The sequence below is a fragment of the Anas platyrhynchos genome, chromosome 1 (assembly GCF_047663525.1).
Source record: "Anas platyrhynchos isolate ZD024472 breed Pekin duck chromosome 1, IASCAAS_PekinDuck_T2T, whole genome shotgun sequence".
In the NCBI taxonomy this organism is placed as follows: Eukaryota; Metazoa; Chordata; class Aves; order Anseriformes; family Anatidae; genus Anas; species Anas platyrhynchos.
In genome coordinates, this window is record NC_092587.1 from 198,661,291 (window position 1) to 198,682,344 (window position 21,054).

The window sequence follows — 21,054 nt, forward strand, 5'->3', positions numbered from 1 at the left end:
CAAGTGCCGGGTCCTGCACCTGGGGCGCAATAACCCCAAGCAGAACTACAGGCTGGGAGAGGAATGGTTGGAGAGCTGCCAGGCAGAGAAGGACCTGGGAGTGATGGTGGACAGTCGGCTGAATATGAGGCAGCAGTGTGCTCAGGTGGCCAAGAAGGCCAACGGCATCCTGGCTTGTATCAGAAACACTGTGACCAGCAGGGCTAGGGAGGTGATCGTCCCCCTGTACTCGGCTCTGGTGAGGCCGCACCTCGAGTACTGTGTTCAGTTTTGGGCCCCTCGCTACAAGAAGGACATCGAGGTGCTTGAGCGGGTCCAAAGAAGGGCGACGAAGCTGGTGAGGGGCCTGGAGAGCAAGTCCTATGAGGAGCGGCTGAAGGAGCTGGGCTTGTTCAGCCTAGAGAAGAGGAGGCTCAGGGGTGACCTTATTGCTCTGTATAAGTACATTAAAGGAGGCTGTAGAGAGGTGCGGGTTGGCCTGTTCTCCCATGTGCCTGGTGACAGGACGAGGGGGAATGGGCTAAAGTTATGCCAGGGGAGATTTAGGTTAGATGTTAGGAAGAATTTCTTTACTGAAAGGGTTGTGAGGCACCGGAACGGGCTGCCCAGGGAGGTGGTGGAGTCACCATCCCTGGAAGTCTTCAAAAGACGTTTAGATGTAGAGCTTAGGGATATGGTTTAGTGGGGACTGTTAGTGTTAGGTTAGAGGTTGGACTCGATGATCTTGAGGTCTCTTCCAACCTAGAAATTCTGTGATTCTGTGATTCTGTGAATTATACTGAAAGATAGTGCTGCTTGAAAAATATATCTAAACCCCTTCCTTTCACAGAATAAATAAATAAATAAATAAAACTAAAACAACAAAAATAAAAACAGGAGATAAAACAGTATAATTTTCATTTAGAGTAATTTTGACAAGAGAGAAAATTAAAAATGTAATATAAAGAAGCATTTCTAATCCAGGGGATGGGGGGAGGGGGGTAAGATAAATGGCTTTTCGTATAAAATATCTCAACTCTGTAAAACGTTAGCTGGCTCTAATTAGGAGAATTTTTTTTTCCATCTCTTTCATCTTGCACTTAAGGAAGTGTTATTCTGGATGGGTAATTTCTCTTTAGAACAGGAATTCTGAGTGCTGGGCACAGACATGAGCCCCTTTCACACCCCTGAGTACTCTGGCTGCATCACTGGAGTTAGCTATGTGTACAGTCAAACACATGACTAATCCTAAATCAATTTTTGCTGTTTGTTGATGCTTCAAACAGCAACTGCAGAGAGAGAAAAAAAAAATGCAATAATGAGAAAAGAAACAAGACAAAATGACATGAAAAGCTAGGGAAATTGTGAGGGAGAGGCAGTATTTTAATTTTCTTTGCATTCTTTATGCTAATCCACTGGGTTTTTATGCAATCAGCATTCCTAGATGTGTCAAACCTTAACGTAAACTAATACAAATACAGGGAAGAACAGATGTAGATAGGTAGCTAACTGTCCTCCCTTTTTCAAGACAGGGCCATTTCTGTCAGATTGATGTTTGCCTCACTAGTTCATTGACACACTCCTTCCTCCCCCCTCTCCCTCACCCTGAATCTGCAACCTATTCTAGTCCATTATTCTCTTTAATGTGAGGAACATTTTTCTGGTGTTTAAATTAAATCTTCCTCCTTCCAGGTGAAGTCATGCATGCTTACATCAAGATGATAAACAAATTATGGTCTTTCTGCTGCAGCTTTTTATATACTTGAATACAGTTATCACATCACTCTCCTAGTATTGTGTTTAGTATTTCAAGCTGTGAATCTACAGCTAATTCAATCAAGCCTGTCCTCCACCTTCCCACTTCCTCACTGACACCTTACCTCTGTTGCTACTGTCAACTGTGCTAACCACTTGCTTTTCCAGTTGTTTGATACTAAAAGCTGTCCTAAATTTGTCTTTGGAAGCTTTCTCCCCATACCAAACTGCAAGCCAACACTTTCATTACTCTTCCTCTTACAATAAAGTGGTTAGCTTAAGTTGGCAGTAGTTCTCTTCCTTTGACCTGTTTACGGTAATGTGCAACTCTAATAGTTTGCTAGTGCTGTGGAAGGTATCAATCAGCTCTGCAAATCCCTTTTACTCAAGATAATCAGATTGACATCAGTAACATATTCCGTTTGGCTGATCATAATGCTAAATATCAAGTAGATGTGAAGTGGTTTTAGAGCAACATACATTCTGTCTTTTCCAAGACATTTTCTGCATTATATATTTAGCTCATTGCTTACAGGGAATGGCTCACTTCACCTTTTTGTAAACCCCTTTCAAGAGGGTTAGGAATTTCTTGACTGTACTGTATAAGCCCAAAGCAGCCATCACCACCATGCATATTGAATGAATTGCCTGTATAGTCATTAACTACCTTTTCGATGACTTCTTCATAACACTTCTAACATGATTAACAACGATATATTTTATTTAATATAGTATAGATATTATCCTATATCACACAGCAAGTCATTAAAGAAAGTGCACCAGACATTAGTATGACTGTCAAAAATACAAACACAAAAGAACTGGACAAGGGAAAACATGCCACAATCCTGAAAGACAATTCCCCCCTGTGCTAGATGTGAGTGTAATATTAACACCAGCCAGATCTGCACACGTCATAGTCATCTTATCTTTGTGACAACTTCTTGTTGACAAATCTGGACAAGCTGATGAATGACATATATGCATTACCACTTACACCTGACAGATATCTCAGCAAGGGGCTTTTAGGTTTGGTGCTGCAGCTGTGCAAATACTGCCTCATTTCACAGTAAGGTTTCTTCCTACTCAACTCTATCTTTAAGTCTAGGTGGGATCATATTAAGAACATTTGCCCATCAGTTAAAAAACAACAACACCTGTTTCTGGTACATAGAACAATTGCAGAGGTAAATAATTCAGGTTTTGATGGAAGAAAATGTCTTATTCTTCAACTCTGATATCACCATTTCCAGCTTTTAGGAATATTCTGCTACTAAAATATCTGTCTCTAAACATTAAAGTTAGAAACGTGAGGTGGTTCATTAGCTCAATAAAGACAATGTTAGAACTAACGGCACATAAGGTTATGAGGTGATATTCAGTTTATTCCCTTTGCAATGGGAGATAATCCTCAGAGAAGAGAGTTTGTGGAGATACAGTGGAGAAGGTCAAGGATAGAATCCATAGAAGCATATTTGTACCAGAGCTGGAGGAATATATTTTTTTCTCTAGTGTATAAAATGCTCTCTTTGACTGCAAAGATATCTTTATAGATATATGTCTCACCTGTGAATTTGAGAATGCACCTACACTGCACTGACTGATATAAGGAGGAGGTATTTGGCTGACTTGGAGTCTGTTCTTCATCTCTTGAATAGAATGAGAAATAATGGCTGTAAGCTACAGTCAGAATCATTCTATTGCATAATGGGAAACAGCATTCTGCTCATAAATGTAGTTGAGTGTGGGAATAAATTACTCAAGAGTGGTTTGTAATTGGAAGGTTTTATATATCATAGAGAAAGATACTGTCTATGGTGATACGGATACATGCAACATTTCCCCAAGGATGAGAAATGGATTATCTATTCTCTATTACCTCGCAATCCCTGTTTGTCAGGTTACGCTGGGTAGCTCACATACTGACACATCAGCCTGAACAGGCACAGACACACTGTAAGTTGCCAGACTACACTGCCCTGTTTAAAATTCCATGTTGTAGTTTAAAATCTAAATTTACAATTCAAGCTTGTGTAAAACTTGCTAGTACAGCAATCATGACATACAGTAGGGAAGTACCCATTCAGAATGGGACAACACCTTCAAATAACTTGCCTCTTCTGACAGGGTCTTGTATTACCTGAAAAGAATAATATGGAAAAAATAAAGGGATGATCCTAAATCTCAAATTACATGTTTCTGTGTTACACTTGAAGATGACTGCTGGTCTTTGTAACTTGCTGTGATGGCAGGGACAGATGTTAGGAGAGCAAACAAACAAACCAACTAATTCATTTGCTTGTAAAACAAAAGCAATGACTAAACTATTAGATGTCTTCAAGGAAAGTTAATTTGTGGTCATATGAAGAGAAAAGTGACATAATGATTCTATGATTCCATAAGAGTCAAATGCTCCATTTCAAACTACAAGCATATATGCACAATGGCATAAGTGAAAAGTATCGAGAGGTTGGTAACTTAATTGTACTGCAGTACAATTAAGCCATTAGGAGAAGAAAGAAGTTCTAAGGAGGGACTGTGAAATCTGTATCAAAGTAAGGACACACCTTTTCTTTTCTCCCTCACCTTCACAACCCTTGCTGAGTTCATAGAATAGCAAAGGCATCTGACAAACACAGCTATATCATCCTGTTTTTGACATCCCATAAGCATTGTTAATATAATATGGATGCAGAATTAAAATATCAGACACAACTGGTGCCTTTGCATTTTTATGCAAACCACTTTCACTGGCTTTTAAGGCATTAGTCTAGTGTTTGCTTTGCTACCTTGTCTGTCTGAGGTATTGTTGTTTCTACATTGTTGTCTCTACAATGCACACTTTGAGTAAATCTTTTATATAAGCCTCCCAAAAGCCTCTGGACCAAGAAGCTAAGCTAAAATACTTATCTGAATGAAAAGCAGCTCTGTTGAATTAAAAAGTCCTTCTGTGGAAAAAGTTGAAAAGAAGAGTTACGCAATTTGAAGCTGTTATTTATATCTTTTTAATAACTTAAAGTTTTAAAATTATATCTCTGTTGCAAATCTTAGAGGAGATAACTATTCTAAAGTAATACTATAAATTTTACAGCACTCTGCTGGATTAGGTCTACAAAGCTATTCCTCTGAAAAATGATAAAGAAATTAATTACAGTAAAACAGTTTCTAAGTTGTTTATGTGGGAACTCATAAAACACAGATACTGACAGCACAGCTCTATTTCTGTCAAATTCCATTCAGTATTAATACTTTTTTAAACCTACAGAAAATCTATCGCTTCCTGCACTCATAAAACCTGTCAGATTTTGTGAGGATGAATAAAACAGCTTAAAATCTTGCCAAAGATTAAGATAAATGTTTCAAAGAAAAGGCAAAATCATTCATATGTTAAAAAAAAAAAATAAAATAAAATAAAATAAAATAAAATAAAATAAAATAAAATAAAATAAAAGTCTGAAGTTTTTATCACTAAATAACCTATAAAAAGTGCTAAGTCTTTGACAACTACAGAGTCCTGATGGAAGGTGGAAACTTTGCCTATAGCGAGCCTCCTGAGATTGTTTGGGAACATTAACTCCTGTTAATTGACTTCCTAACATTAACATCTCTAAGTGGATCTAAACTTAAAGATAAATTTTCCAAATGCTGTTTTCAGGCTGAAAATCAGTGTTCATCTCTCCTTTCATGAATGTGTATTTTACTCCTCTGTGCTGAGTAAATCAGTGCATTTAAAATCTAAAGCATGTTTAGTAGTCCTTTCCTTTTACTTTCAGATATTGGATATTACTTTTTGCACTGCTGAAACTTTTATTTACTGACATTGCAGCTGTGTTTGTGAGATGTAATCAAGGGTACAGGATTCATGACAATAGTGTCTTGTGCAGAAGGGGTCCCTGTCTGAGGTCTTGACTTCTGCACTGTGTGATGACAACTGAGTCTCCATGTAGAGAATATAGAATGTGCTAGGTGACTGCAGCAGACTGAAATGCATGATCTGAAATACAGGAGCAAAGTTTAAACCAGAAATCAGATGATCAAAATAGAACAACAGAATGATACAGTTAAAGGTCACCTCCATCAGTTACTCCATGACTAGCTTAAAATAGTTAGGGCTACCTTTGAAAAATGCATGAAGTTTTAAAATAAAATAAATTAAGGTAGGTGGTTTTTTTTTGTTTGTTTGTTTGTTTTGTTTTGTTTTGTTTTTAATCCTTCAGTTATTCAACCTTTACTATTTAAAGGTGTTCTCTACAATCATTAACATCAGTGCCTTTCTAGAGAACAAAAAAATAAAAAAGTAAAAAAGAATCAGACTATTCTACAGTTCTGTGACTGTAAGACCTGGGGCTTTTGATAATCTGAAATATCATGCTCATGATAAAAGAACAGAATTCTGCATTGCTCTAATGAGATATGCATATTTTTAATAGAGCTGAGTGAAACTTAATAAATGTCAGTACTTCTGTGGAACTCCATTATGGAACCAGAAGGGAATTACCCTAAGACGTTTGGGACATTTTATTTGATTTGGGTTTTCAGTCACTGCTGTTAGCTACTTGTGGTCAGAGTGCTGCAAGCAGAGAGGTTAACCAAAGGGGATTAAAATTCTATGTGTGGTACAGTACCACACAAGATCCATAATACTCCAACCACCAACAACCAAGAAACAGGAGAAAAACATGACATCTGCATAATGCTCTGCCCAACTTCATTAGTCATGTCTGCAGAGAGGATTTATATTTTCAGATGCGATGCTGTACTATAACAGCAGCTGAGCTCTTAGCTGGCATTTCTGCTTCAGCAGTGTCAACTCATTCAAAATTTGCCTCTAGCTCTTCGTTCCATGCCCCACTGTGTAGTAGAGGCATAGTCGGCAACACAGTGCTTTGTTTCACTGCCTCTCAGCACGGTCAGAGATCCTGTCCTCAAGGTCATCTCCTTTCAGGTAAGAGAAAAATCAACCCAGTGTCACTAAAACACTCCACAATTTTTCTCCCCAGAGCTCACAGGAGCTTTGTGTGATGCAGAGCTGTGTTTATACAGAGCCGATTTCAGGATCTGTGATTTGTAATGTTGTTTCAATTACCTAGAAGATGAGGAATATTTTATCTAAGTAGAAGGTGCCAGTTACAAGCAAACATAAGGAAAAGAAAAACACTGAATCCTAGCAGAAGTATTGCAGGTGCTTTACTCAAAACAGAATCACAAGTGTGGGTATGTGCTCTTAGGCTCATAATTTTGTTTTTGAGAAAGCTCTTTTCTTATTCTGTTGAATTGTCAATGTTGTCTCTCTTTCATTTATCCCTGCAGTGATGGCTGGGCAGACAGGTACGATGTGACAGATGGGTATCAGCGTGAAGCCGTTGGTGGAATAACGATCAAGCTCCAGTCTCCTGACGTGAAATGGTTTGATGATTACTACCTGCAGCTTCGGCCAGAAACCAATCACCGAAATCCATGGTTTCAGGAATTTTGGCAGCACAGGTTCCAGTGCCGTTTGGAAGGGTTTCCTCAAGAGAACCCTAAATACAACAAGACTTGCACAAGTAAGTGAATTTATTACTTTTTCTGTATAAACCAGTGTGATTGAAGTTCTGGTGTGAACAGGTCATGTTGAGCTGACACAGACTGCTCTGATTGGAATAGTGAGTGGGACTGGAAGCAAAGATGCTGGAATTGAAACACTGGCTTTTTACAAAAGGACAAAAGACATGATTTTAAAAGTATTCATGTCTCTAGAGAAACAAATAGATGGCGCCTCAGCAACTAATGCTTCTCTAAATTTGAAAATCTTGATGCTAGTGTGCCATTACAGTCATCTAAATACTTTCAAAAGTCTTGTCCTCCAAAATTCAATGCTTCTTTTCTGAAACAAGTCTAGCTATATTTCTTTATGGCACAAGAGCAATCAGAGAGTTAATACACAAAAGATTATAAGTCCAGATGGTAATGATGAAGATCATTTGTGTACTTCAGATAGAAGACTAGTTGGTTTGAAGGATTTAATTAAGTTTTCTTTCAAATGTGAGTCATTTCAGGAAATGCCATTTTGACTAAGCTGATATTTTTCATAAAATTGTACTGATTTTAACAAAAAACTGCCACAACATTTTGTCATTTTTGCAAAACACTGACCTTTTTTTTTCTTTTTTTCCCAGAAAGATATGGTGCTTTCTTTCTTTCTTCTCAACATTTTTGCATTACTTCCATTAATTACTCTCTATTTCATGAGATGCCTTGCAATACTAAGGCAACGCCCCATTTTATTTTTATCTTGAGGGGTAACAGCTTTTTAGTTCTGATTGAAACATATTTCCTCCTTTATTTGCTTGAAGTAAGTCCTTAAGCTACAATGGAAGTTTAAGATGATACTGACACCAACTCCGCAGATACTATGTTGCTGTCTTACAGCACAAAAAAATAGGCACAAGCCTTACAAGCAGACACAGCGTCTCTGTTTTGCAGGTTGTCAATGTCACTGCACATATAATGCTGAATTTCTCCATGCATCTTCAGATGCATTAATGGTTTTAAGGCTTTCCCATGCACTTGAGATGATACTACAAACCAACAAGGCTGTGAAAAGAATGTTTTGTCATAGTCCTTGCTCACTTTCCCATTATTTGAGTTTCTGAAAAAGATTCAAATAATTTGAAAATGAAGGAAACAAAAGAGGAGAGCTTTCATTTCCGTTTTTGAGAAAATGCTTTTTATATTACGAAGAGGAAACAAAGGTGATAAAACCATACGAAAAACATAGAGGGCCTATTAAGTCAATGATGAAACTCCCACTGACTTCAGTGAAGCCAGGGTTTCAACCTCCAAATCAATGCCTGTCTCTTTAAGTGTCCTCCTACACAACAGGGTGAATTCCATTGAAAAACACTGAGTTCCTGTAAATGAAACCCATTTTCTGCAAGAACAGGGTCATATTAAAAGACTGGGCCCATGTGTATGTATTTTTAAGTAAAGCTTAGGGACCTAATGGTCAATTGTCCTGATGGTAAGTGAATGTTGTAGCTTTGAAGCTCTTCAGACAGTCTAAGGCATTAACCTGAGTCTCCCCCTCCTTACCCAAGTTATACCTAAATGATAGTATGACAGGTTTTCCTTCAGATTTCCTTCAGATTTGCTGTGACTAGAAAATGGCCCTGGGGACTTGACAGAGGGAATACCATAGTAGATGTCCTGGTGTCCCATGTCGGACATCAGCCCAACCACAGCTGTAAGGCGCAAGGGACCTTCCCTCCTAAAAACATCAATAATTTCCACACACCTGTGAGACAAATAAATGGTTTTAAGGATTAAAGTTTTGGATTTACACAAGAAAAAATCCCCCACATGTATAATCCCTCTCAAGTCCCACTTATGGTTCATAAGTCTTTTTTTTTTTTTTTTTTTTTTTTTTTTTTTTTTTATTTGCACAAGGCTGTAGAGGAAGTTTGTGGCTGAAGTGGAAATCGAACCTAAGAATCAAAAAATCTCTGTGTACACCTTCAGCATTCAACTTTTCCCTAGTATTTTTCTTCTGCTATCCTTCCAACACAGCATGACAGAGGTTTTATTTGCTCTATTGACAGGTACTGCATAGTGAGCAGTAAATGTCATTGATTTCCCCACTATAATGTAGATATTTTTCCTGAGATAACAGTACAGTGGATATGACTGGCTACAAGCTAATAAAAACCTCTTTTCTATCAATGTGATGCATTAGCAGTGACATTTCAGATTGACTTTTTGGGGGTATCTTTTATTTTACTTACTTTTTACCAGCACTGGGAGAATCTAATTTCTGTTTTATATGAAAGATTGAGAAGTGTGAAACGTGTGCCTACAGAGTCTTTTGTAGTGCCTAAAATAAAATTCACTGCTGAAAAAAAAATTATCTCAGGGGTGCAGGGAGATGTTATTTTAAACATGAAGTCATCCAGTTGTGGATATGAAACAACTTAATCATAAAGCTTGATAGCACATTTGGAACAGCATTTATTGCTGGAAGGTTTCCCACAAAGAAATCCTAAATGAGCCACAGCTCAATGAGATTCCTAGAGCCCAGGAGTTTCAAACACACAAAGAAATGTGTAAGAATCACACGGTGCTGATTTGCAAATCATGATCACAGGAAAAAAAAATCCAAATATATTGTTCTAATTACTTTTTCTTCAGCTTATCATATTCACTGCTAGGCCATGATAACTATAGTAAAAGGGAAAAAAAAAAAAGAGAGAGAGAGAAAAATAAAGATTTTAATAGTTTTAATTCTTTCTCATTGCTGTAGGACAGAAAAATGTTAATTCAGTTCTGGAATTCTCCAGATTAAGGACACTACTCCACAGCAATCAATAAGTCTGCCCATTAAAACTGTCCATTTAATCAAGGTTTTCACACAGAGAATTGTTGATCATCACGATACTCAATTTTACCATTCTAATTTTGATCTAGATCATTGGTCAATATTCATGAAAATGATATTCAATCACTGTTGTTTAACAACTGATGGGCATCTTAATCTCACTCATGCTGTTCTCTCATTCCCTCTCCTCAGAAGGACAGGGAAAATACAAGGAAAAAAAAATTACAGGGCTGAGATAAGGACTGGGAGACCAGTCACTATCACTGGCAAAACAGACTCAGTGTAGAGAGATTAATATAATTTATTGCCAACTACTAAAAGCGCAGTGAAAACAAAAAGCAAACTATAAACACCTTCCCCCCACATCCACTCTCTTCCACCTCCTTCCCCAGAGTGGTGCAGGGCAACAGGAAATGGGGGCTGCGGTCAGTTCCTGATCTCCACCTCTCCTTCACTGTCACTCTCTGCCCCTGCTCCACATGGGGTCCCTCCCACGGGATGCCGTCCTTCCCTATCTGAGCCTGTGAGGGCTGCCCACAGGCTGCAGCTCTTCAAGAACTGCTCCACACGGCTCCGTACCATGGAGTCCATCCATCAGGAGCAAACTGCTCCAGCATGGGTCTCACAAAGGGACTAGAATAAAGATGAAACTTGCCCTCCATGGTCACAAGCATTTTGTAGGCTGACCTGAGAATTTCAGCATGGTGATGTATACGTTAGTGTTGTCTCAGATTTATCCTGATAAGAAAACAGGGATGTGCCCTTTAGTTTACCTTTCGTAAATACATTTTCTTCTCCAGCAGCTCCATATTGAAAACAGACAAACAAACAAGCAGACTAAGGACTTTCTCAGGATCCCAAAAACACTGAGCTTATAGAGGAATGCTGGAGACAAATAAAAATCTATCTCTGCACCAAAAGGCAAGCCATTTATTACTTCTTGGGATAATTATAAAAAGATACAAGGTTGATAGATGAAGTCATTATTAAATGACAACATCTATATAGAAAGCAATAACCATTATTTTGGAAGAAAAAAATAAAAAGAATTATTCTACATCATCTGGTTGTAGAAAAAAAATTGTTAACAATAAAAAAAATTGTTAACAATATCAACAATTTATTTAAACAGCAAGTAGATAAACACAGGTACTAGTATGAAATGAAGAGGCAGTTTAATAAGATATGTAAAATAAGATTGTGAAAATAAGATTGTGAAATCAGCCATAGAGAGAGAATATGAGAAAACAGTCTTAAAGCATTTTTTATTCATTTATTTCTATCAAATTCTAAAAGGTCTCCATCCACTCACATACATTTAGTTCACAATGAAGTAAAAATATTAGCATCAAGCACGCTTTTCATTTGCAGATTTGAACATACCTAATCTAAATGGGTGTCACTGATGTCGCTAAGTACATTGATTTTCTGCCCAGCTGGAGGACTACAGAAAGTGAGAAGTTTGCAGGCTTATCTGAGTTGATTTTCAGTGTAATCAGTCCCATGCCACAGGACAGGTGCTACAAGCCACTTCCAGACACCAAGAGTCAGAGTAAAGAATTTATAATGCATGTTGAACAGGAGATGTGGAATGGCCTCAGAACAGTAGGGATTTTACAAGAATTGGATTTGGCTTCCCCTCTGGCACCAGACAGGTATCTTTTTTATTATCTAATTCCTTGACTCAGTGAAGTTTGTGAATAGGTGTGCAACTTGAACCAGATGAGTAACTCTACTCAATGACTGTCTTCAGGTCATAAAAGGTTAATCCAATCCCTTGTTATCTATTTTCTTTGCACCTTTAGCGACTGGGTGTGTATGCACTTGCATGCTCACAGGCAAGTGTTCCCATCAAAGCTCAATTTTTTCTCCTGGTAAGGGTGTTTTACAAATGCATCTTAACACAGAACAGAAAGAAAACAAAACGTAAGGAAAGTACATTAAACTCTGGCTCAACTGACATTAGTGGAAAAAGTCAAGCCTTCAAAGTCACCGGGAGCAAAAGCATATTTATTACACCTACCTGTCTGTTAAATGAATCCTTTTACCTCTGCTTCTATTTTCTTTCTCTTATAGTTCCTAAAAGCCAGAGGCATAGATGGAACATCATTTTTTTGAAGTGTTATTTAAACACAGAGCAAAATCAGTATACATATCCCAATTATCTATGATCTAAGTTTAGGACAAGGAAGAGAGAAGTAGTAGAGGCTAATGCTGATAAAGCATTGTAACATCTTGGTTTGACATGCAGAGATTACAGGCTTCAGAAATACTCACAGTTCTGTAAAGGCATGATAGAAACAAGAACCTGAAGAAAGGTGATGGACCATTTTTGCAGGTATATATTTACAGCAGGGTCCTGACATTAAATACTGTGGTTCAAAGCAGCAAGGGAGAAAACACAAAGGTAAATGATGGAAGCTTAGTTAATCAGTCAGAGATCAACTATAGACAAGACACAAGGAGCACAGAAAATGAGGAAAGCAACTTATATCTGACATGCTGGGGAGCAAGGAGCAAGGAGCCAGGGGCAGGGTTTATAGGGAAGAAGACCATAAAGCAATAAACAGGGAAAATGAGACTTGCAGTAGCATCTTGAATGAGTCTTAGCAAGATGAAGCAAGTCAATTCATCCCTTTTTGATTTAACCGTGTGGCTTCTATGAGATAAAAACTTTTTTTTTTTTTCAGGTGTACTAAAATGCACATAGGAGAATTATTGCCATAATTCTCAAAGCAATTAATAACAGGATTAAGAGTGAAAGAATTTATCTGCAGAAAGGGAGATCTGGGATAAATGTGAGAAAAGTTTTGTGGCTAAATGTACAGAAAAACACAAGAAGTATAAATGTGAAAAATATCTGCCTGTTTGCTCAATATCGTCCAGCTCCAGCTACTTCTAATGAGGTCAAAACAACCCACAGAAAATCCTAGAGTTTCAGCTGAAAAGGAACTTGGTATAACAAATGGCCCTATTGTATTTCCAGATAGAATTTAGGAATCACACATAAATGTCTAGTCTTTGTATTGCAACAGGATAATAATCTGTTTGTTAGATTTAAACTCAAATGCCAAAATTGGTTTAGTCAAACCACAGCTGATAAAAAAACGTAAGTCCTATCAGAGTGGATGGCTTGTTTTCCATATTTCAATGAATGTGTCACATTTAAACCCCATATTCCCCAAACATGTGGCATTCCCACACTTTTATCTTTAGATTTCTAGTGAAAAAAATCAAAACAAATTACGTTAAAATGTATTTGTATTTTTTAACAGTGAATTAAAGGACATTTTAATTCTCCTGAGTGCATCCTGTCTCTCACTTAGTTTGTTACTTGATATATGATGTATCATGTTTGGGCACTTGCAAGCTGGAAGATGATCCAAGCCTCATCTTTATGGCCAACATTTCAGATTTGAAGCTCAAATACTGTTTATCACTACTTTTACAGTAAAGCAGCTTCAGGTCCAGAAATTCCCAAAGGTGGATGAACTGCAAGGCATAGATTCAGTTCTGAATTTTCCAGAAGTCTGACATAGTCTTATCCAGGAGCCTACACAGACATGTCACTATTTTTTGATTCACTCAGAGAAAGAAGCAGTATGGCACTGATGAATGCTATATATTCTGTTATACCTATTTGAAAGACTTTATATATATATATACATATATATATATATATATATATACACATTGAACCTGATTTTAACATCCCTGCAACTAAAACCCTTGAATAACTGCAGTCTTCCCATTACAATTATTGAATTCCTCAAACTCCTCCAAAATCTGACTACAAAGCTACATCTTTTTTCTTTTACTTTATGCTCCCTGCCTTCCTCCTTCCTTACATTAGGATCCTTTGATGATATACCATTCAACTGTGGTTATATCCTTTATGCTACTATTCCTTTTCTCACTGCTTTTCTAAACCCTGAAAACTACCTAGAAGTTATTAATACAACAGTACTGGTAGACCATGTCTCTTTAGCCTTAAGAATAAATGCAGATTGTAATTAGATATATCCAGATTATAGATGTTTCCTATTAGAAGGGTGAGTTAGAGTAATTCCTGTCATTCTCTTCTCACAACAATTCAGCTTCTTACATAGATTCAAATACTTCACACAAGCACGTTTGCATGTGCAGAAAGTTTTAGGCCCACTTTTAATGTGTTCTTCCTTCTGTAGCAGTCATTTTTCATTGCAATTTATGATCAAAGAAATTGAATTCCATAGAAGGTGGAATAATAATATTATTCCTAAGAAAATGGTGTGAGGTATCCATTTCTTTACCTTCTTCTGAGACTTATGGTCACTGTTACCCTTTTCTCTGATGTTACTGAACTTGACAACAGAACCCAGACTTTCACTAGTATGCAGGCACTCAAGGATGCAGGTCAACCTCCAGGCAGAGCTGTGAGAGCCCTGAATACATCTTGCTTTTGTAGACTTAAAAAGAAGTAAGACACCAAAGTCAACTAGCCATGTTAAAAACATCTTCTGGAAGTTCTCTCTGCATTTTTGGACAGTGAAAAAAATATTTTTGGGGCTGATCAAAAACATTTCGCAATCACTGAGTGATAGGATGAGGGCAAATGGCCCCAAGTTGCACCAGGGGAGGTTTAGGTTGGACGTTAGGAGAAATTTCTTTACTGAAAGGGTTGTGCATCATTGGAACAGGCTGCCCAGGGGTGTGGTTGATTCACCGTCCCTGGAGGTCTTCAATAAAGGTGTAGACATAGAACTTGGTAGAATTGTTTAGTGGTGGACATTAGTACTGGGTTAGAGGTTGGAGTAGATGATCTTAGAGGTCTTTTCCAACCTGAATGATTATACAATTCTATGATTTGGTAAATGGATTGCACTGGAAGATATTTGCTTATCAAATCTGAAATATTCCATACCAGCATGTTGACTCAATGACACCACTTTGACAGAAAAGTGTTGAAATGAGTCTTTTTTATTATTATTGTTAGTACTATTTTCTCATTTCAGTAACTCTGTGGTGTTTTGTTTCAAATTTATAATTTGCTTTCACATTGTTTCAGTCTGTGTTGCTGTGTTGTTTGTTACTGTGTTTTTTGCCTCAACATCAAAATGACATTTCCAGTGTTGCCAAAGCTTTTTTTTTTTTTTTTTTTTTTTTTTTTTTTTCTCAGAATTTCCTTTTCAGAAAAGATATAATACAATCTTGAGGTTTTGTATTCATTTTGAATGGAAAAGGACATTTGGACTAGATGAAATTTCCTATAGAAATGAAAATATATTTGTTCACGAAGCCAAGAGCCTGTAAGAAATTAACTTAGTGAAATGAAAAAAGAAATAAACTGTTACATTTGATTTTTAGCAGAAAAAATACACCTGTGACCTTACAAATAATGGAGAACTGAATTTTATTTTTTCTTCCACATTGCTTTAACAAAAAGCTGCGATGACAGATTTTGGAAACAGTTCCATCTCAGTCTTCTTCTGTCTTTAAACAAAGATAACTTGATTAGGTATGAATACTGTGCTTTACCTTGTTTCACATATACAGCCTTTCCTCCATTTCATAGACTACAGTCATTTCTTCACTGAGGTGATGTATATTTCTGGGATGACAAACAAACCCAGAATCTGCAGCTCCAGGGGCAGAATCTGAGGTGTTCCCAAGGAGCACAACGGACCCATTGCAGACCTAAAAGTCCTGAACCTTAATAGACTGTCCCTGCCATATCTTGGCTACAAAGGGCAGGCTGTTAATGATTTTTGTTAGACTTATTCACTAAAGCAAAGGGGAAATAAAAAAGTCTAACTGGTGGGCTTGAACTTCTACTGCTGCTTACGGAAAGTGGAGTTGGGAAGTATTTGCTAGCAAAACTAGTATTCGTCTGTATGTTTATTGTATCTCAAAACAAAATTTGCGCAAAGATTCAATTAAATCTTTACTGATATATATGGAAACTGTATGGATATATATGATGGATATGGATATATATGTATATGATATATATGGAAACTGTTATTAGTCATAAGGAAACATCATGGGATAGTTTGAGACTGTAAGTTATAGTTCTTGTTTCCTCTGTGGTGCCCTCTAAGACTTTATCATAAACGACATTTTGATCATTGAAAAATTTAAAGGAAAAATAAAAATAAACACAACCCACTCCACTTTATTTCAACCTTAAAGTGATTGCATAACAAAAAAAAAAAAAAAAAAAAAAAAGGCAACTTGCTCTGCATGTTGGAAAAAAATATTCTCACATATTCTATCTCATATCTCTTTCACTTGCTTTTCCTTGCATAAAGAAATAAAGAGAGGGATTCTGGGAATTTCAAATATTTTCACTCTTTACCTTTTCTCCATTCTTCAAATTTTAAAGTATTTTCAACTTTAGAAAAGTTAGAAAACAGGAAAAGCATATTGAACAACAGTAGCTGTTCTTAGCACCCAAGTTGGTGAGGCTTCTAGATGTCACCAGGTGGCAAACAGAAGTTTATCTTCCCTGGGGGTAAAAAGTCAGAGAAGGAAAAAACAAACAAACAAACAAACAAAAATACACTTTTACATGATAAATAGAATAAACAATTATGAGTTTTATTGAAGAATAACGGCAAGGAGGTTGGAATTAGACGATATTTAATGTCCTTTCCAACCCAAAACATTTTGTGATTCTATAATTCGATTAATATTTTCCGAGTACTTGCATTGCAAGTACAGGAAACAGCTGTGAAATTTTAGAATTGCCTGCAAGGGCCATTTATTTTATTTTATTTTGCCGTGCCCAGCAGGTGGAGCCACAGCCCGGCGGCCGTAGCCGGGCCAGCCGGAGCCTGGGCGTGCGGCAGCCACCCTGAAGCAGAAGCGGGACTGCGAGCGCCCTAAAGTGCTTTCGTGGCTCCGCGCCCATAAGAACACTAATTGGTTTTAAATGGATCCAAGACACGAGCTGTTGCCAGCTGGACTCACTTTTCTTGGTGAAAGAACATGTTTCTCTTCCGTCATCTATGTGTTTGCGTTTTGGAGACGTGACAAGTTTAAGGAAAAATCTGGACGAGGTTCTGGGCAGCCTGAGCTGAAGGGGTTTGAGGCTGCTTTCAGAGCCAGCTCCGCCCAGTGCCCTGAACCAGCTTCCAGGTTGACCCTATGAGGGTGCCTCAACAACTCTGAAGTGCTAACACCTGAGCTTCACTGAGTAGCTGAGTAGCACCATGTGTGATTGCCCTGCATTTATCCTATCTTGTGATATAGCTGGAGCATCCTAAACTGGGTCTCTCCCACCAGTGTGGGCAGAAAACGTGCAGGCTGTGATGCTCTGGATGTTTACAACCTGTAAAATCTCTCTTCACCTTTGGTGAAGTCACAGTCCTAGGGATAGATGCAGATACATCCAGGAATGCAGAATGCATATTTACATGGGGAAAAAAGAAAAAAAGATACATTAACTACACGTTCCAAAGGCAGCAAATTCTTAAGTTGATGTTTAATTCATGCTCCCCTGAATCTTATATGTGATTTGATTACATAACAAGAGATTTCTAAATGATCTATAGGTAATTATTTATTTTTTTTCCTTTTTTTTTTTTTTTTTTTAATAAATCAAGGATAATTTTACTTTTCAGAGACAGTACATTAGCACCTAAAAACTCCAGCCAGTAACAAGCCCCATTGCCTTATGCACAGGATAGGCAGAAGATGATAAGAAGCAGTCCTCTTCCTGAGGAATATTCAGTCTAGGGAAAAATGGCAAATAAAATGTAGTAGAAAATAAATATTGAATGGGAAACTGAAGGACGGGTGGGTTGTCTGATTTGACAAAGAAGGCACAGGGTGTGTCTCAATAGTATTTTTTAGACAGAAATGGCTGTGTCACTTCAGATCCAGAATCCAAATCCTCATGATCTCACAGCTTGGAAAATAATAGGATAAGCCCTTATTTAACTTCCAAAATGTCTTGGGCAAGAAAGACTAAGGAATAAACATAATAGAAAACAGATATCTGCTCATGTGCATTAACCACTGAGATTTTTTTTTTTCCTCAGATAATTCCTCCAAATTTGGTCATTCTGTGTTACAAGTGTTATCCCAGTTTCTTCATTAAGGTTCAGTATGATTTAATTCACTCTGCATTCTTCCACTGCCTTGTACCTCCTAATTGCAGGAGGCGGGATTTTTTATTTCTGCAGTAATTAGCATGACACAGAGTTAATATTTATTGGTTCTAATGTACTGCAGTACAGATCACTTTCTATAATCCTGTAGACATAATCACCAAGTTCAGCACAGACTCATAAATAACTTGATATTATTTCAAACAATATTTATGGGAAGGTAAGCTACATCTCAAAAAACAAAACAAGCAAACAAAAAAAAAAAATACCATCTCAGCCATAGAATAGGTATTTCAGCCTGTCAAAATTGCAATACGTATCCACTGGAGACCTACAAAGCTTGGCTTTGTACCTGGCCCATGCACTTGCTGCCTCTGTGCCTCCTGCTCCTGGGAGAGACACTGAGTCTGTTCTCAAATGCTGGGAGCCAAGAAGGATTCATAGCTTGGGGGAATTTTGCTCCAAACTGGTGCTAGCCTCGTTGTATGGTTTAAACGCCCACCTGTAGCTGTGGTACAACAGGTGCTTTCCTGCAGCACATCATCCAGTTTAGTTTAATTTGAAAGAAATTCAGTACACTTCTCTGAGACTGTGACACTCAATGCAAATGAAAGCACAGTCAGCAGAAATGATTTGGAGATTGACTTTGAAAGCCCACTCCTGAACTGAACTAAAACATTCATCTGGACATGGCCTGTTTATCTGTCCATGCCAAAATTCAGTGGCATCACATTAGCTTTTCATAGCCCATAGAAAAGCAAAAATTTTTAATTTCCTTGTTTACAAATTTGTCTCCTATGGGAATGTACCAGACAGAGCAAAAAAGATCTTTTATAGAAATAGATTTTGTTTTGACTGTGATAGAAAAGTTCTGCTATGGGTATTAAGAGCAAGCATATGAGTTCCCCTGTGTATTTATTCCCTGTCCTCTTATTCTTAGGAACTCCTCAACTTCTATTAGAATTTTACATTTTTCTTGATTAAAAGTTTAATCAGTGCAGTCAATTCTGTTGCACATCACTAGCGTCATCATCATTAAATTCATCAGTGCCACCTCTCAATCTCATGATGACCCTGCATCAAGAAAGGCTCTTGACTGAAGATAGCACTCATCAATAAATTTAAGAATGTTTGAGTTCCAGTGAAGACAGTGGAAAATGACACTTGAGTGAACAGTGCATTTAAGGCTACCTAAATCATACTTTCTGTAGAGATAGACTTATTATTTATTTATTTATTTATTTATTTATTTTTCTGGCTGAGAGACGAGCTCCTAACTTGTGTATTCAGACCTGTCTTAAAACCACTAATAGGATCACTGATGTCAGTAGGGTTATGTATATGCTTCTAGTCTGACATGCATAAATAGTTTATGAAGACAGTGTTGAAAATCACTTTCAGACTTAATTTTTGTCATTGCTGCTGTTGTAAATATTGCAATTTTTGAAGACTCTATTATGGTACATTAAAAAGAAAAAAAAATCATTTTGTCTTATTTTTTGAGATGTTCACCTTAACTTTACATGAGGTCATGTAAACTGGCAGTGAGACATGGCAGGTTGGATATGCCCCTATGTAGCAAAGTGGGCCAGATAACATCTCAGTAAAATGTTCTGCAGCTTCAGGAAGTATATTAAAATTCTCTAAAACAGTTAATTCCCTCACAAATCCTTTGACAATTGCTAGCAGCCTCTACGAAGAGCTAAGCAGCCTCATTACAAATTATCAGGTGAACTGAATGAGATTCAATGTTTAAAGAAAATCAGAATAATAATTCAATAAAATTGAAGCACAAAGCCCAGTGGAGAGTGCTACTGTAAAAATTTAGTTATTAAATTTCAAGCAATCATATGCAATAAAGCAGCTGAAATATTGTTTCATAAAAAAATACTATTGCTGATGCAAATCTGATTCATTCTAATGGCTACTATAATTAACTGCATGGTTTGTGAGCTGTTAATTTTGAGGGTGAATAATTGGTTAAAACAAGTTTTGTGTATTGCAATGTAATATGCTTGTTCAATTTTCCACTTAATTTCAACTAATATGGGTTTTACATGTACTCCACTGTTGCAGTTTTTATGCCTATTATTTTTAATTAGGAAAAAGCAATACCTTGGTAGAACAGAAGAAACAAGCAACACTGCATGTTGTTTCCAAGTTTTAATTCTATTACAGATACTTCAAGCTCATATCACTTAACTATCCAAAACGTTAATAACTGTTCCTGAGGCTGACTAGAACTGGAACTGGGAGTGCCAGTTCCAGCATGAAGTAGAAGGAGAGAAGAGACCTCTCAGTCCACTCGTTCACTTACTGACCTCTACACAATGATTTTCAATGCAAAGTATGTATCTTTGTTACTACTCCTGATGTTTTCAGTACTCCAAAATTTTTCAGTAGTTAGAACTGCATAGTGATGTTATTCACCATCAAAATGTAGATGCACCTATTTTATGATGGTATCAGGCTCTTGCTGGAAAGCCTTGTTCATATCCACAGAAAGTGCCTAGACATCAGATCGGGTGCTTGTCTTTGGGGTGGATAATGGTACAGTAGATGTGTGCCACACACAGAGCCATATATTAGTCTTCATTTCTTTCAAGAAACAATTGTCTGTACACCATCTGTTCATGGCATATCTTACTCCTCACATTGTGCAGCTCCTGCAGCTGACATGGGCATGTGTAAACTCCATCCCTGCTGCATGCCAGTGACTCTTTGGGAAGGAAACTCATGCAGTGGACAGAGAGGGTTATTTGCATTTCCTTTGCTCCTGGCTGCCCACACACAGGGCTCCCTGGGGACAACTGTTTGATTGATAAAAGAAGAGCATATGTTCTAAAACAGACACTGAAGAGCTCTTTGCATGTC

The 21,054-nt window shown here is 37.4% G+C and overlaps 1 protein-coding gene across 3 annotated transcripts in view; it reads left to right on the top strand.

Annotated features, from left to right (window-relative positions):
- Positions 1-21,054, top strand: part of GRM5 (glutamate metabotropic receptor 5) — a 278,090-nt gene that overhangs the window by 209,304 nt on the left and 47,732 nt on the right. For all 3 annotated transcript variants that reach the window (XM_027467141.3, XM_027467154.3, XM_027467164.3), the window contains exon 4: positions 7,045-7,280. In XM_027467141.3, the coding sequence (XP_027322942.1) occupies positions 7,045-7,280 (236 nt within the window). The remainder of the gene's footprint in view (positions 1-7,044; positions 7,281-21,054) is intronic.